Below are 17,950 nucleotides of genomic sequence, written 5' to 3'. Positions count from 1 at the left end.
TCTTAGCAGAATTTATTTTATTTTTTTTCCCCATTAACTTTATTGGTACATTTTAGGTATACAATACAGTTACATTCATCATTGGGATCTTGTACCATTACATGAGTCTCTTGGTTCATATTTTTTTCCCCTTCCCTTGCCCTCCCTTCACCCCCTCCACCCTTCCCTATTTGCAAAGACCTTGTTTCCATTTTTCTCCTCTTCTCATATTTTTTCCTTTCCTTTTTTTCCCTTCCCCTACCCCTCCCAATTCCCCTGCTCTTTTAGACCTTTTCTTCCTGTTACACAATATCAGTTATACATTTTTAAAATTACAATATCAAGATCTAGGAGACATTACCACAGATTTTACAGAATTTAAAAGGATATAGAAAGCATATTACAAAAATCTGTTTTGAAATAAATTTGACAACTTCTAAGAAGTAACTTAGAAGACAAATTAATGAAATTAACTCTGGAGGAAATATAAAATTTGAATAGCACCTATTAAAGAAAGTATATTCCTAGCTTGAAAACCTACCTATATGACAACAGCAGGCTCATAAACATTTTAACTGATAAATTATATCAAACAATTAAAGAAGAAAAAAGAAGGAACACTTCTTCCCTCATTTTAGGAAATCAACATTATGCTAATCCTCAAACTGGATAAAGATAATAGAAGAAAGAAGTATGAACGTAGATAGAAATTTGTTTAACAAAACAAACTCTTAGAAGTCAGATCTGGCAGGATGTAGAAAGTGGTTTTGTTATAGGGATGGCAGTGTTGGTTCAGCATTGGAAGATCCACCCCCAAAAGTCATCATTTTAACAGAGGGAAGGAGAAAGCCATATGATCCTGTCACTAGTTGGAGAAAGAGTATTGGACTAAATTCTACAGCTGTTCATGGTAAAAGCTATCAGGAGACTAGAAGTAGAACAGAACCTTCTCAACAGATCAAAGACATGTACTCCATACTTCCAACAAAAACTCCTTCTATGAATGGAGACGATACAATGCTTTCTCCCTAAGGTAGGGAACAAGGGTATATATGCCTACTCTTCATCTGTCCATTAGACTTTGAAACATAGGTCTAAACCAAAATAGTCTGGCAATAAAATGACACAATTAGGATAGGATTGGAACGGCAGAAGCAAAATCTTTGTATGTAGATGAAATGATCATCTACAGAGAAAATACTGAGAAATCTCTAGGAGCCCCTAGAACTTGTACTTGAATTTAGCAGGATTAGAAAACACAAGGTATATATAAAAATTCAAGTCTGTGTATACTTGCTATAAATGAAGAACTGGATATTGAAATTTTAAAGTTATGTAGGAGTACAAAGGACCCAGAAAAGCCAAAAACAAAAACAAAAACAGTGTTGTAAGACGTTTAGCACTCAATTTTAAGACTTCTTCTAAAGCTACAGTAATCAAGGCAGTGTTGGTGTAAGGAAAGACATATAGATCATTTGAATAAAACAGAGAATCTAGGAATAGAACCACACATATATGGTCCACTGAGTTTTGAAAAATTATTTAACATTAGCATTTTATAGAATATAAACTTGATTCAAGAACCGAGGAAGAGATAGTGTCTTCAGCAAACAGCACTAGAACATCTGGTATCCGTATATAAAAAATTAACCTCAACCCTTTTTTTCCATACATGAAAATAACTTGAAGGGATCTATGAACCTAAATAAGAAAGCCTAAAAGTATAAAACTTTAAGAAGAAATTATAAGGGAAAATATTTATGAATTCAGGGTAGGTAAGAACTACCTAGGATACAAAAACCATGATGTATAAAAGAAAAAAAATTGATGAGATTCCATCAAAATTTAGAACTTTAAATGACATCATTAAAATGAAAAGTAGTCCTTAAACAGACCATATTTACAATGCATATAACCTATGACCAGAATATATAAACAACTCTTACATCTCATTAATAGACAACCCAATTAAAATGTAGACATAAGAAGATGATAAATAGCCAGTATAGCACAAGGAATGGTGTGAAATTCTAGAATCAGAAAAATACTAATCAGTACAATAATGAGATTGAATTATACACTCATTAGGGAGATGAAGTCAAAAGTTTTAAAAGCCTTGTCATGACTTTTTCTTTTTGTTGGATTCTCCCCCTTTGCGTTTAATTTGTCATTCCCAATGGATTCATTCTGCTGGGTTTCCTGGGGTTGTGATCCTCATTGCCTTTTCCTAGGGTATTGTCTAAAATTTTTTGGAGGGCCGGTTTGGTATTCATGAAGTTCCTGAGGTGCTCTTTATCATGAAAACATCTTATTTCTCCATCAATTTTGAAAGATAGTTTTGCAGGGTACATCAATCTGGGCTGGAGGCTGTTTTCCTTTAGGGGTTGAAATACATCACTCCAAGCTCTTCTTGCCTTGAGGGTTTGCATTGAGAAGTCTGCTGTGATTCTGATGGGCTTTCCTTTGTATGTGATTTGCTTCTTTTCTCTCACTGCTTGTAGAATTTTGTTCTTCTGTTGGATTTCTGGAATCCTAACTATTATATGCCTATGTGTAGATTTTTTTTTGATCAAGGCTAGCTGGAGTCCTATATGCCTCACTTATCTGTATGTCAAGCTCTTTTCCCCTCCTTGGGAAGTTTTCTGCCATCACTTCTGTGAAGAGTTTTTTTTTTATGTCATCTGCACTCTCTCCTCTTTCTTCATTGACTCCAATCAATCTTATGTTATTCTTCTTTGCATCGTCTAGCAGCTACTGGATTGATTTCTCATGTTCCCTTACAATTTTAAAGCAATTTTTCTTTTCCTGGTCACTAATTGCAATCTTATCTTCTATATGTGAAATTCTGTCCTCACATTGGTTCCTTCTGCTGCACAGACTTTTGATGGAGTTTTTAATCTCTTGGAAATCTGTTTGTATCTGTTTTATGGATTCTATTTGTTTCCTATGTTGAGATTCCATCATGTTCCTCAGATCCTCTATTTTTTTATCTGTGTCCTCTCTAGATTTATTAATCATGTCTTGCACCATGAGCAAAATCTTTGCTGTTATCTGAATAATTATTTCTGGTTTCATTTTTCCCAGATCCTCTTTTGTTGCCAGTTCCGAGAGTCCAGGTGGTTGAGTATCAGAGTGTTCCATCTCGTTTCCCTTTGGGGTTGCTGTAGGTGATCCGGAAGTCTGTTTTTGAGGCTTGTTTATGTGTCTTCTCATTTCCACGGGATGGGGGTGGGGTGCTTCTGGCGGCCACGTGGCTCACCTTCTGTGCCCTAGGAGCTTGGGATGGCAGCAGGGGAGCTTCCTTCCGGGTGCTGGGACCCGCTCACCTTCTTGGCCCTAGGAGCCTGGGATGTCAGCGGGGGAGCTTCCTTCCAGGTGCTGGGACCCGCTGAGCTTCACTGCCCTAGGAGCCTGAGATGGAGGCCCCTCTTAGCAGAATTTAAGTAAAAAGTACAGCACTTTTAACTGTTGATTGGTGATCTTTAGCCTAATTGCTTTTGTTAGCCGGTTGTTAATTACTGAGTTTTCTTTTCAACACCAAGTGAACTTTTCTCAGATGCCCTCCAGCCAACTTTCCTTTCTGTTGCAGTAGTAGTCAGAAGTGGGTCATGAGCCCAGGGCTAACCTCATCCTGGACAAATGAGATGGGATTTCCCAGTGATTTTAGACTAATCATGATTTACCTCCAAGCTGAAGATACTGGTGCCTTTCTTCAAGGTTGACGCCTAAGTGGAATAAAGTTTCTGTTCTCAGGGGGGAAGCTGGGAGTGAGTGCCATGTAGGTAACCACCTGTGCTGTTGAGAATATGGGACAGGTAAAACAATGAGCCTCTGCAATACTGTACCCTACAATAAAGAAAAGAAAAATGTGACCCAGTGTATGATTAGCTTCCTCCTCTCTAGAGCTGCAGATTCCTACCCTAGCCTCTACATTAATCTCCACACGATAGGATCTTTCTTTCTACATAAATTTTGGAGCCCGTTTACAGCATCACAGGGCTCATTTAACTGTGTGTATAGAATGCTTGCAGTAGTTTCTGACACATAATAAGTGTTTAATAAATTGCTATTGCCAACTAGGAACCATTAGCAAGATTTTAAACTTCTATCTGTGAAATTGCTTTGCTCACCATTGCCTATGTCCAAAACACACTCTCCCTGGCCCCAGGAAAGCAGATGGTCTGTCATGACCTCTGTGTTAAGGGAGCAATGAGAGGCCTTCCTGTGCCCCAGGACCTGCACAGGGAGATCTGGCTTCTAGACCCAGGCAGGTGGAAGTGTCCTACCTGCTGCTAACTTGCTTCCCTTAAGTCATCCAAGCCCAGCTGGCAGAGAACATTTCAGGAGCCAAATACAACCAGCACTAGGATTCAACTCACTGATAGTTTGAAAAATGTTTTATTTACGTTTATTTATGTTTACTTTCATTTTGTGGAATAGGTAATACATTTCCAGTGTTGAAACAACAGAGAAATCGTGCATTCATCCTTTCCCCCTCCACCCACTCCCTTCTGCCTCCTGTATGGAATCATCTTTTATTTTCTTATTTATCATCCCAGTGATTCTTTTTGCAAAAGTAACCAAATAATTACACACACACACACACACACACATATACTTTCTTGGATCTTCCTCCTCTTCTTATTTAAAGGAACACATTTTACATTTATCTGTTGTGCTCGATGATATAGTCCAGAGTCTCCTCCTACCAGTAGAGTGGGGTTTTCTTTATTCCTCTTACAGGAGCACAGTACCTGTGCCTAGCATCTCACAGTGCATCACATTTTCTGCTCCCAGGGCCTCCTCCCTGGTCTCCTGGGAGGTTTCCAGACCTCTGCTACTGCAAACAATGCCCCGATGAGTCCCTGTGTTTGTGGGCCACTTTATATTTGGGCTGATTTATCAGTGGAATAGATTCTTGGAAGTGGAACTGAAGGGTAAAAAGGGATAAATGCATTAAGTGATAATTTTAGGTCCTGACACATTCCTCTCCATATGGTCTTCCATGACTTTGTTCTTTTCCTAGCAATTTATGAAAGCACCTGTTAGTCTGCAGTCTTCCCAACAGAATGTTTCTGCAAACGTAGGGGTTTTGACAATTTGGTAGCTGAGAATGGTGTGGTTTTTTTAATTTGTTTTTTTGGTACCAGGGATTGAACTCGGGTCCTTGCACTTGCGAGGCAGGCGGCAGAACCACGGAGCTAAATCCCCAGCCCTTAGAGAATGGTGTGTTTTTAATTCACATTTTCCTGATTTTAAGTAGGACTGAGCATCTTTTTCAATATGTTTAATATCTGATTTTTTTTGGAATGGGTTATCTTGAGTTTTCCAGGTCCAAAATTCTATCACCTGCAAATAGAGATAGTTTTGTCTCTTGCTTTGCAAGTTTACATTCCCACTTCTTCCTCTTGTCCAAGTTGCCTAAGACCTCCCATATGGGGTTAAATAGTCATGGTGAAAATGGACATCCTTGTCTTGGTCCTGATGCTAGTGGGAATGTCCTTGGTGTTTCCTTGTTCCCTAAGATTCCGATTTTGAGCTGAGACATGGATTTCATATGTGGTAAGGAAGTGTTGGCAATTCTTTAATGTACTGTAATGATTTACTTTTTGGCACTGAGGCTGGAACCCAGGGCTTCTTGTATCTAAGCAGTTGTTCTGCCCTTGAGCCACCCTCCTAGCCCAGGCATGAATTTTTTTAATTGAATGCTTTTTTAGCATCTATGAAGATGTTCACAATTTTTCTTAGCTATAGGAATGTGAAAAATTATTAGATTTTAAAATAATAAACCCAATTACTATGTTTAAAGAATCTGATCCACAACAAGCCAGGAGTGCAGACTCTGGCTGTGAAGGAATCTGTCACCGTGCTGCTGCTCAGACACTGTCTCCCTCTGTTCCAGTTATTATGGTCTGACGGTTTGGTTCCCTGACATGATCCGGTATTTTCAAGATGAAGAATACAAGTCTAAAATGAAGGTGTTTTTCGATGAGCACGTGTACGGAGCCACCATCAATTTCACGATGGAAAATCAGATCCACCAGCACGGGAAACTTGTGAATGACAAGTAAGTGTGTGGCCAGGGCCTTCCTTCGGATCAGGGTGGCAGTCCGGGACTGTCCGTGGGAGAGACAATAATTCAATATGGTGGGCGTGAGCTCTGTTACCGCGGTCACAGTCTGTCCTGGCTGCGAGTGACACAGTCGTTCCCCAGGGAGTTGCTCTGTATTGTGCCGGCCCCCTCTTCTTCCTAATCTTCAGTCTATGGACTGTTCATCCAAGGATGTGACATTTGGCTGAGGACAATCAGTTGGACCATCTTTCTGGAGAACTTGAGCCTTTCATGGAAAGGAGCAGAAAGCTGCATTCCGTTTGGGTGCCGTGCCTGTCACTCAGTGGCACACAGGACCCTCTGCAGGCTCCCTCTCTTTTTTGTATTGAACCCAAGACCTTCACATTGAGCTATATCCCCAGGCCTTTTTAAGTTTGTTTTTTAAATTTTGAGACAGAGTCTCTCTAACTTGCTGTTTTCCAGGCTGGGCTCAAACTTGCTATCCTCCTGCCTCAGCCTCCCAGAGTACTGGGATTACAGCTGTGTGTCACCATGCCTGGATCTGTCACTTTTGTGAACTCTGCTTGGCAAGCTTGTTGGGTTGTGATAGGTATGTGAGTGACCACAGACCATGCAGTGTGACTGGAAATTAAAGGACCAGAACTCTTACTCCTACGGTCCCTGAAACAATCTGTGACCCAGTTGCTGAGCTTTTTCTTTAACTCAAGGAGCGTCTCCATGCTGGGACTATTTGGTGCTACCTTTCGTGATACTTTCATCTACTGTCACCTTACAGGGTTGATCAGTGTGTTCTGTGGTCAGCCAGGGGTGTTGCCCTGTGGGGGAAAATCAGTGAGGTATTAGAAAAGTCCTTCTCACATCATTGTGGGGCGGCACTTGTGCCATTTCATTCCATTCCATTCCATTAAAAAAAATTCCAGTCCATTTTATTCTTCCTCTGCCTAGTCCTCGACCAATGACTTGGGTGGTCGGGCCCACTGGGCTTCAAGAATGCTGACGATGCCCTTGGCCAGTACTACAGAGGGACAGGGAGGACATGAGCTGCATTTACTCTGGGACACATTGTGCTCCCTCCACTGGTGTCTGGTGTCTCAGGAAAGTTCCTGCTCATGGCCAGCCACATTGGGAAGGGCATGCATGGCTGAGGAAGGTCGGGGAGTCCTCCGCTCCCATCTGGTCCATCTTGCTCCGACAGGCCAGACCTTAGCACAGGCTCCCTGTTTTGGGGGGCCAGAAAATGAAATCCAAGGATGACTATCAGTCCTTCAAATAGGAGACCTTCAGGAAGAAGATTTAGGACCAAGTATCATTGGACATGGGGTCCACATTTTCAGGATACTTAAAAAGGTGCCAAAGCTCAGTGACAAACACCGACACATCTGTTCAGACAGCCACAGTCCTGTGAGTAGATGCTCAGAGCCCCTGTAATCTGCCCAAGTGGCTACACTAGGGCTGGCAGCTCCAGCGCTGGGGTGCCGAAAGGCAGCTGCCCCTAGATGTTTCACCCCTGGAGCTCTTCAGTATTAGAGTCAGGAGGTCGAGCGTTGACATGCCAAGGAAGAAATGCGGCCCTTCCTCTACCAGAACGTTTTGGAAATGATGAAAAGCTAAGGGACACCAGTCCCCACAAAGATGAATTCAGTAAAGGAAACCGTTGATGAAGTTCCCAATGTTCAGTCATGCTGTTATGACATGGGAAATAGTAACAGTAATGACCGAGCCCATAATGCCAGTAATCATAACTACTGAAGCCAGCATTATTCAGCCCTTCCATGTGCCAGCCACTGCTTTAAGAGCCTTACATAAATTATCCCATGTCATCCACAAAGATACCACAAGAAGTCAGGGATATGCCACTTTACAGGGAGCAGACTGAGTAACTTGGTCAAGGTCACATGGCTAATAGAAACAGAAATGCCTGCAAACAATGTCCTGCACATATTTCACTGCAACTATTGTCTCCCTGGGAGACTTTCCATGCCCACGGAGGCCCTGAGTTGTATGATGTTTTCTGCATTGGAAAAGTTCACCACCGTGTTAGACTCCTTGTAATTTATAACAGATGTATTTTAGACTTCTAAGACTTAGTTGTGCAGAAGTAGGGATTTTTGGTCCACTCTGTCCTTTTACCTTTCCTAAGTGTCCCCAAGCGGGCAACACACTTCTGGGTGGGATGGGGGGACACAAGGGCTGATGAGAGCAGCGGTCTTACCTCATGGAGCCCTGGGACCACAGTGTCATTGCCAAGGGCCTGAGACATGTAGGCACCCCAGGATCACCTTAGAGTAGATGCATATATTCTGCCCGCACAGTGCTCCCCAGTCTGTGTCTCAAATACATGGGGATGTTTTTGCGTTATTATTAAAATGTGAATTCCTTCAAAGTTGTACTGAGTTAATTGTAACTTTTGTTATACGTGTTTTTAACCAGTGGGTACTAAAAGTCTACTTTAACCACACTAATTTGGAGCTCATGATTTTTCCACCCAGTAAAATGAACAAAGAGTGGTTTTTCCTTGGGCTGAGGCAGATTGAAATTTAAGAACTGGAGTTTCCTTCTTTTCTTGAATTGTCCTGCCATCTGCTGGTCATGAATGGGCAACACTTCGTCTTTGAAAACCCCAAGCCTGAAGTTAAACTGGACTAACCAGCTGTTGTTTAGCCACCTTTGGCATTTCTGTGTGTCAGTATTTCCCCTTTGACATCTTCTACACTTGCCTGCTTTACAAGTTAGATGAAAATTATTTATTTTATTGACTGCCACACACGGAGGGGAAGAATGTCTGTGTAAGTAGAGCTTTAGGCTTCAAGGATTTGTCAATAAAGGAAATCCTCTAGAAACCGGAACCCCACCCCATTGTAAACCACAATCACTTTGGTCCCAAGAAGGAACAAAAGTGCACAGACTGGTTTTGACCTGTTCCCAAAACCTCATCTGCCACCTCCTGGCGCCTCTTCTGGGACCTGGTGGCTCTGGGTTCCCGGACACTTTTTGTTTCAGAATTTGTGAGTTATTTTTGAAATGTGCCAGAAGGGCAAAAGAGTAAGTTCATGTTTTATACCCTGAGGCAAATGTCAGGCCAGGTTTCTCTTACTAGTAATTAAAAGAAGGGTCAGCTTTCATCTCAGAGTTTCTACTAATTAATAAACTTACCTCCTCCTGCTAGGAAAAAGTCTGCTTGGCCAGGCTGGTGAGGGGGAAGAGCGCTCTCTGACTTAGACCTCTTTGGGCTTCAGGAGATGTGCCTAATTCTGGTTTGTGATGGGTCTTGACCCGGAAGTAATGTCCTAATCTTCAGGTCTCCTCACACCTGAAAGGAAAGTTGATGTGTTCTGAGCATTCAGAGTCGGAACCTCCAATGGGGAAGTGTCACTGTGTACACAGGTGATTTGTTAGTGAAGGACAGAAGTGCTTTCCTGGGTTCGTATGAAAAGTTGGAGGTAAGTAGCTCAGACCAAAACACAATTTACAAGATTTAGCTTTAAAATAAGATCCACAGGGTAGCAAGAAGTAGAGTGGGTAGAGAGAGAAAGCAAACAACTTATAGCTAGAAAAGAAAAGGTTATTTTACATTCATGCACATTTTTGTATTTTTTCCTAAACATATATTTCTGTGAACATGGCACAGTAGTCTTTGTATGTTTCAAATTTCAGATAAATTCTATATTCTGTTATATATATATAATGTTATGTATATATGAATTAATATACTATGCATTCTGCAACTTGCTTTTGTATAAAATTTGGATTTTGAGGATTTTCTGTGTTGGTTAGCATAGCTTCATAACTCATCTAATTTAAATTTCATGACATGCGTATTTCCTAATTCTTTTGCTCTTCTTTTGATGGGCATTAGATAGCTGATGATCTTGAGGCCTGTATACCTAGAGGCGGAAGTGCCAAGTATAGGGTCTTCCGGCTTACACACCTTCTCATGAGATTCTCAGATGTAATATGATTTTGTCCTGCTCCTTTTAATATTCTTCTTTTATCTTTGATATTCAGCTATTTTCATTTCACATGTTTGGTCCCTTTCCTTGTCCTCCTCCTCTTTCTCCTCTTTCTTCTTTTTTTCTAGTATTTACTCTGCTTCAGGTTCTCTGAATTTCTTGGGCTTGTGGTTTGATCTGTCTCATTACTTTAGGGAAATTTTTGCCATTGTCTATTTAAATATTTCTTCTGTCAAATTCTCTCTTTTCCCGTTTGAATTCGGCTTGTATCTATGTTACACTATTTGAAATTTTCCTGCGGCTCTTAGATGCTCTTACACGCTCCTTTCTGTCCTCCTGTTTTGTTTTTTTTTTCTCTTTGTGTTTCAGTTTTGGTTATTTCTCTTGAATTATGTGTAATTTCAGTAATTGCTTCTCTTTGCATAACAAATCTAGCAATGAGTATCAAATGCATTCTTACTCTTTGTTACTGTATTTAAAAGGGCTTCTGGCATTTCCATTTGACTCATTCTTACAGATTTCATCTCTCTATTGGAATTCCCCAACTGTTCTAAAAATTATATTGAATTCCCTGCCTGATAGTGATAGTATTTGTGTCATAGTTCATTTTATAAATTACTATGTCTTGACGTCATTTTTTTTTTTTTGGTACTGGGGATCAAACTTGGGTCCTTGCACTTGTGGGGCAGGCAGCGGAACCACTGAGCTACATCCCCAACCTGACATCATGTTTTATTCTTGCTTTTTTGTGTGTCTTATAAGTTTTGGTTGCAAGTCAGACATCTGAGTCTTAGAAATGGTTTTCCCTTTCTTTGCTAGGTTTTTATAGAATGTGGAGAAGTTGAGCCAAACTAGCCAGTAATTGAATTTTGTTTGGATTTTGCTGTAACTATGATTACTTTAGAAATTTGTTAGGACTTCTTTTTTTAAAATCAAGGTGTAATTGACAATAACATTTCCCCTTTTTAGTGAGTTTTGAAAAATACATTCAATCATGTAACCATCACCAGCATCAAGATGCAGAACAGTCCCATTGGTCACCAAAGTTCCTCATCCTGTTTTGTAGCCTTTCTTCTCTGGCCCAACCCTGGGCTGGCAGTTCCCCACCACCATCCTTTGTTCTCATCTTCCTCTTCCTTTTCCTCTTCTCTTCCTTCTTTTCCTCCTCTTTCTTTTCTTCCTACTCCTCCTTTTTTGTAGTACTGAGGCTTGAAGCCAGGGTTTTTACACTGGGTTACCTCCCTGGACACTTTTTAAAAAATTTGAGACAGGGTCTTGCTGAGTTGCTAGGTTGCCCAGGCTGGGCTCAAACATTTCATCCTCTTACCTCAGCCTCCCAGAGAGCTAGGGTTACAGGTGTGTGCCACCGTGCCTGGCTGCCTGTGATCTTCTTGATGTCCTATCATGGGACTTGTATCACATGAAGCCTTTGGAATTTGCTTCTTTTACGTAGCATAATACGCTTGAGATTTATCTATGCTGCTTCATGGGGAGCAGTGGTGTATTTTTATTGTTGAGTTGTATTCCATTTCCATATTGTTACTGCACCACTGCCTTTTATTTATTCATCAATTGAAGGGATTTTGGATCATTTTCAGATTTCAGCAATTAGTGTTTTATTTAGCATGTATATGAAACTATATATGAATTTCTTCTAATTTTCCATTGTTAATTTAGTAATTGCTTTTATCTTTATTATTTCCCTTTTTGTCTTATGTTCTATTCTTTAGATTCTACTTCAGTATTTATTCCAAAAGACAGTAATGTGCCAGGATCTTTGCAAAGGAGATAACATCGTGATTTTCACACCTGGATAGCCGGAGTGAAAAGAGAAAGAGAGGAAGTTAGATTTACTGGCAGAGTCACTGAGGCACAAGAATGTGGCCTTAGAGACAGTATTTGACTGACACTGGCATGAGGGGAGAACATTCTGTGGTTCTCCATGAAGTGATACTTAAATATATAGGAAGGATGGCCATTTCCTAAGGCCACTTATTTATTTCTTCCTTGGGGGTATTGACAGTGAAAGTAGTCTTTGTTTATAGAGCTGGAAAAATCCATCTCCCCTGTACCCCTATTTTATGGATTTTTAAATGCAGGCCTAGGGAAGATAGCAGATTTGCCTGAAATTGCTGGGATCACTTGTTGGTTAAGAGCTGAAAGTTGATCACTTCATTTTGTGGAAGGGCTGTCAGAGCTGAGGTAACAGGCCTGAAGCCTACTTGTAGGGAATGTAGCAAGTGATACAGCGTCCCAGAAAATGAGTTTACTCCCTCCATTCTTTAAACAAATTAGGCCCAAGCGTGTCTTTTCTAAAGTGAATGACCCTCTTGTTTGTTTTGCTTGAGCTCAGAGCTGATGTGAGTCAACATCTCAGAACTGGGGTCCAAGCCCTTTTCTGAAGGCCTTCATCTCAGTTCACTCTGCTGGGAGGCCTCATTGCAGTGGGGCATGTATGGGTGTGGGATTTGGGGAATCATACCTTTACTTATTTTCTCTCTGAAAGGTAGTGTAATTTCTGGGAAAGAGAATTCTGTACTTAAAAAAAAGTCAATTAACTGGTACACAGGGCCTGGAATGCCTTCCCTTCTCCTTGTAGAGAGATTTTCTTGTCCTGTAGAATACGCATCACATGTGCCCTTTGAGATGATGGGATGCCATAACTCCATCCTGGTAATCATCTTGCTACATTTTAATGGTTGGTTTTCTTTATTATTTCTTTAATTAGACTAAGTTTCTTGAGAGTTATACCATTAAGCCCAGAGCATGATGACTAGATGAAGGTGACTTTGGTGTGGTTCAGGTCACTTGGCAGACTAAGAACTAGGTCTGGGGGTAACTGAAATCAAGGATTTGTAATAATGATTCTGTCCTAGACCCTGGGTCACCGATAGCTTCCTTTTCCTGAAGGGAAAAGTTCTGCAAGATACGTATGTGTCTGCTAACTTTTCTTTCATCCTCTGAATTCTCCTGATTGAAGAATCTGGGACCACTTTAGTATATAAGTTAGAGAGTGGAGGAGATGATTTATATGAAGACTCATAAAATATGTGTTACCCCTTTCTCCTTTCATCTCTTCCCTTATAACCCTGGATCTTTATAACCCACTTGGAGATACATTTTAAGGTCTGCCTGGATCAGATTCATTTATGATTTATGGCTCTGCTTTCTCACCCACCCTTGGAACAATATTAAAATACCACCGAAGGCCACATTGCCAGTCTATTATTATTATATTAGAGAGAAAGATATATTAAGAAAGGCAAAGGCTGGAGACAATCTCCAGGAATAGCTGTCCTGAGTAAATACATCTGGCATGCAAATTTTGAAATCACAAGCATCTTCCTGTAATAAAAGGCTTACCAATTAGTTTTTTAATGGAAACCAGAAGCATCCACAGCAGCTTTTGGAAGCTTCTACTGTATTTACAAACCTGTAGCAAATTTGTCCCTAAGAAAGTTTACTCAAAATACTTTGGTTTCTAGACTAATGATTCTCAAATTTTTGGAAGTACAGTAATCTGGTGTCTGCTTTGGTGATTGTGCTTCAAGAAGTATAGGTTGGAGTAAAGACAATTTGCATTTTTTTGTTTGGTTGTTTTTTAATTTTGTTTTTGAGACAGGGTCTTGCTGTGTAGCTCAGAGTGACCTACGTCTTTACGTAGTAGTTCAGGGTGGCTTCGAACTGGTGATCCTCCTGCCTTAGCCTCCCAAGTGCTCGGAAACTGCACCTGTAAGGATGACCTGCTAGTTTATTCCGGGATCTCCCTTTGAACAAGAGCTTGCTAGCCTTCTTACGGGTGGGGAGGTCTTTTTGCAGAAGTTAATGACAGGTGATTCTAAGTAAAGGCTCGAGCAGAACACATGGCACAAGAGGTGTTGGTCACTGGCTATGAGAGGTGGTCAGGGAGAGAATTATCTCAGGTCCCTGAAGAGGAACTGTGACTCTGAGCATGCCGTGCCATCTCCAAGCCTGTGATTCCCACTGAATTGTAGCTTCATTTTCCCAGTCAGACTGGAGGGCAGGGGTGGTGGCTTTCCCATCTTACACATAGCACCTCGTAGCATACTCAGCACGTGTTTACTGAAGACCATTACATCAATGGATGAATGAGTGGGCTGTGATCATTCACAAATGAAGTCATAGCCGAAAGCTCCCAGCCTAGAAGTTTGACCAACAGCAGAGGATGATGTTAATGTATGTGAGATAGATTTTAAGTGTAATATTTTTCTTTCTAAGTTAATGCAGACTTGGAGTAGTGCCAGTGGCTCCCAAATGTGGCTGCACTTCATAGGACACCATAGCTGCCTTCTCCCCTCATTAACTGAATTTTTAAGCAACAATGTAATGCAGACACTTGGTACAAAGTGCAAAGGAAGTTGATCTCATTCCTACCTCCATTGCATCTCCCCAGAATACACTACTTCTACCAGTTTCTTGTGTAACTCTACAGATATATTTGGAATTGTATGTACCTTGCTCTTTTTCATGTGAACAGTCACATGCATAAACTTTATATTGCATCTGGATTTTTTTCACCTAACAATATATATTAACACATGTATATTACTCTAATGGCTGCATGAAATTTCATTTATGGTATTTGTCTGCCTTATGTATGTATGCATATATGAATGTATGCATTGCTATTACAAGGTATGTTGTAGTGAAGATGAGTGAATGTGTCTCTTTGAATACATGAGCAAATCCATGTAGGACAAATTCTTAGAGATGGCATTCTTAGGTCAAAGGGAATATGCATTTTAAATTTTGCAAAGTTGTTCCCCAAAGAGTTTGCATGGATTAAGTTCTACATTGGGGTGAATGAAAGTGCTCCTCTAACATCAATGTTGGAGCACTTTACAAAGTGAAGATTCTTAGGCCTTCACAATTCTGTTGCTTCCAGACCCAGGAGAAGCCTAGGAATCCATATGTTTTTAAAGCTCCTGAGGAAGTGAGATGTTGTCTGTATTTTCTTCTCATATGATTTCGCACTTCTGTGATTCTGATGTAGGAGGTCCACAGACCCAGTGCTGGGAACCACCAAGTTGGTGCGGAGTTTCCCCCATGTGTGCCTGGACTAGAAACTGCTTTCCATACTCCTATTGCCCTTTCTGAGTAATAAATAAACAGTTAAGAAATGGGGAACTAGTCTTAGTTGAAAATAATGTTCTAGTACATTTTGTTACGTGGTGCTTCTTGTTTTTGCATTTCTGTGTTTCCTGTTTTGGTCTCAAGTCTCTTTCCTCTGGGATGAATCACTCAGGGGCTAACATCTTTCCTACAGGTTCACAAAGATGTACTTTAAACATGTTCTTTTTGAGGACACCTTTTTCGATGAGTGCTATTTTGAGGACGTCACATCTACTGATACTTACTTTAAAAATTGCACCATCGAGTCAACCATCTTTTATAACACAGGTAAGAGCATGGATAGGATGGGTGGGGGGCAACAGGGATAGACTGGTGTCTAAGATCCAAAATACTCAGTCCTACCTTCAAGAGGAAGAAAGTATTGTAGATATCAGTGCCAATCATTAGTGTGGAAAAACAGGTACTAGCCCTAGGGAAGACACAAATTAAGTGTGTGCACAACCTTCTCCATGGGATTTAGCTTATCTGTGTCTCAGGTTTCATCACATATCAAGTAGAAACAAACGTTCTGGCCAGATGATTCCATCTAGATGAGACCGAGGTTGTGTGCTAAGGGTCTTTGGTAGGAGCAAAGTACAACACAAATAAAAACCGGCATTCCTGGAGAGCTGCACTTTGTGCATGGAATGCATTCTTGAATAGCTTGCATAGTTTGAAGTTTATGCCATTGAAAACTCATGTTTTCACGATAACAAATGAAACGAGAAAATTACCTCTGTTCAAATTTTGTGCATAAATTAAGATGCTAAGAATATTTTAGGAATATACTATTTTGGATTTCTGTAACTTATAGTCACACAATTCCATTACCCCACCATGCCTTGTTACTTTTACTACTCTCATCATGGGTTAAGAACATGCTGAGTAAAGTTGGGATGTAAGGAAACGACTGAGCTTTACTAGGGGCCTGACCTACACGGTCTCAGCTGAGAAATGTACTGTTATTATCCTCACCTTAGAGCTAAGAAAACTGAGACTCAAGTAACTTGCTCAAGGCCACAGCTGGCAAGGTGGGGGAGTTTGGATCCATTCCTCAATTATTTGGCTCCAGGGTCTGTGCTTTTTCCACTGAACTATTGACTTTACATCCAGATTTATGCTCTCTCCCGTTTCAGTACCAGGGGGTAGTTTATACAAGAGCATCTTTGTCTTCTGTTTTATCAGCCGCAAAAGATTCAATACCTGGTATCTGATGTCCCTCAGTCTCTTAATAATGGGTCACAAGACTTACCTTCCTCAATTTCTGTTTTAGCCTCAACTTAAAAAAAAACTAAGCTCCAGAAATTTGCTACTTGTTATTAAAAACTGGCTCATCCTTTTCTTCTTTCAAATTTTAAGGATGCCTTTTCATTTGCATACCATTAACACAGAATTCTTTGCAAACACTTACAGTTGAGAAATGTCAGAGCTAGGAGAAGCAATGGGGATAATCATGCATATGTCTCCAGTTTTATATGTAGAGACTCAGGGAAGTTTAAAAGGGCCATATCCCCAAATACAAGTTTTCCTATTTAGCCTTCTGTCTTCTAGAATAGCAGGTCTTAGTGTCAGAAGGTGTGCAAATAGCCAGGTGTGGAGGTGCCCACAGGAGCTCAGGAGGCTGAGGCAGGAGGATGGCTGTGAGGTGGAGGCTAGCCTGGGCTAGATACTGAGTTCCAGGCCAGTCTGAACTACATACTGAGATTCTACCTCAAAAAACAAAAACAAAAACAAAAAAATAGAAAAGAAGATGTGGAGATGGGTTTTATTGTTAAGGAAGTTCTTAACTTCTTAGTCTGGGCAGGCTTCTGTACAGACTGACTCATTCTGGACCGAACTCTCTTGGGTTCTGTTTCTCTAAATCAGGTAGCTTCAGGGGAGTGGGCCAGCCACTATGGCTCTTACTATCACCTGATTGATATGGACAAAACTGTTGTGCAGTCAGAGAGATGATATATTTTAAAATGTTCCTCAAATTCATCTTAATTTTCTCTCTCCTTGTTTTGGTAATTTGAACAGGTCATTGTGCTTGGGAAGTGTCTCTGTCTATCCATACCTGGCCACATATTACCTTGACTGTGAGTCATAGCTTGCCCGTGGAGGGAGTGTGACTCCATCCTTACCTCTGCCCTATCTCCCAGTCCTCTCCACTCATAGGAACCAAAACTTTCCTTCTCTCCCCAGACCTCTACAAGCATAAGTTCATCAACTGTCACTTCATCAACACCACCTTTCTGGAGCAGAAGGAAGGCTGCCACATGGACTTTGAGGAAGACAATGACTTCCTGATTTACCTCGTCAGCTTTCTGGGCAGCCTGTCTGTCCTCCCTGGGAACATCATTTCTGCCCTGCTCATGGATAGGATTGGAAGGCTCAAGATGATAGGTGAGTGTTAGTGGTGTTCCACCGCTTCCATGGCTAGGGCAGTGGCTTTCCAGGCTAATAAAGCCACGGAATGTTTCTCTTTCTTAAGGAAATCTTGCAGAGGAAACCTGGCAGGTAAGACTGACCTAAAGGAAGCATGTCTAAGGGAAGACCGGGGCTCCATGGCAAGAGTCTTAGAGGATGGACTCTTTGTCATTTCTAGACTTGATCACATTAACAAAAATGTCATTAAGGATCTGCTCTAGAGATGTAGTTGATTGTGACAATTAGCACCAAGCTTTCTACTAGCAAAATTCAAAGGGAAACAAAATAAATCACAGTCAATTTGTTGGAGAAGAGACAGTCAATCAGGTCTGTGTGGGAAGGAAATCTTTTCCTGGCGTTTGACTCATTTTGAGTATTATTATTATAACTAAGACCATGAGTATTC

At 40.8% G+C, this 17,950-nt stretch overlaps 1 protein-coding gene across 5 annotated transcripts in view; it reads left to right on the top strand.

Annotated features, from left to right (window-relative positions):
* Sv2b (synaptic vesicle glycoprotein 2B) overlaps positions 1 to 17,950 on the top strand; it is a 190,797-nt gene that overhangs the window by 163,517 nt on the left and 9,330 nt on the right. For all 5 annotated transcript variants that reach the window (XM_004852727.4, XM_021264784.2, XM_087188358.1 and 2 more), the window contains 3 exons: positions 5,882 to 6,046; positions 15,290 to 15,423; positions 17,320 to 17,520. In XM_004852727.4, the coding sequence (XP_004852784.1) occupies positions 5,882 to 6,046; positions 15,290 to 15,423; positions 17,320 to 17,520 (500 nt within the window). The remainder of the gene's footprint in view (positions 1 to 5,881; positions 6,047 to 15,289; positions 15,424 to 17,319; positions 17,521 to 17,950) is intronic.

The sequence above is a fragment of the Heterocephalus glaber genome, unplaced genomic scaffold, assembly GCF_053883595.1.
Source record: "Heterocephalus glaber isolate CG9 unplaced genomic scaffold, H.glaber_assembly_v1.0 deba00001531, whole genome shotgun sequence".
In the NCBI taxonomy this organism is placed as follows: domain Eukaryota; kingdom Metazoa; phylum Chordata; class Mammalia; order Rodentia; family Bathyergidae; genus Heterocephalus; species Heterocephalus glaber.
Note: the sequence above shows the minus strand (reverse complement) of the source record. Positions and strands in the feature narration are given on the sequence as shown.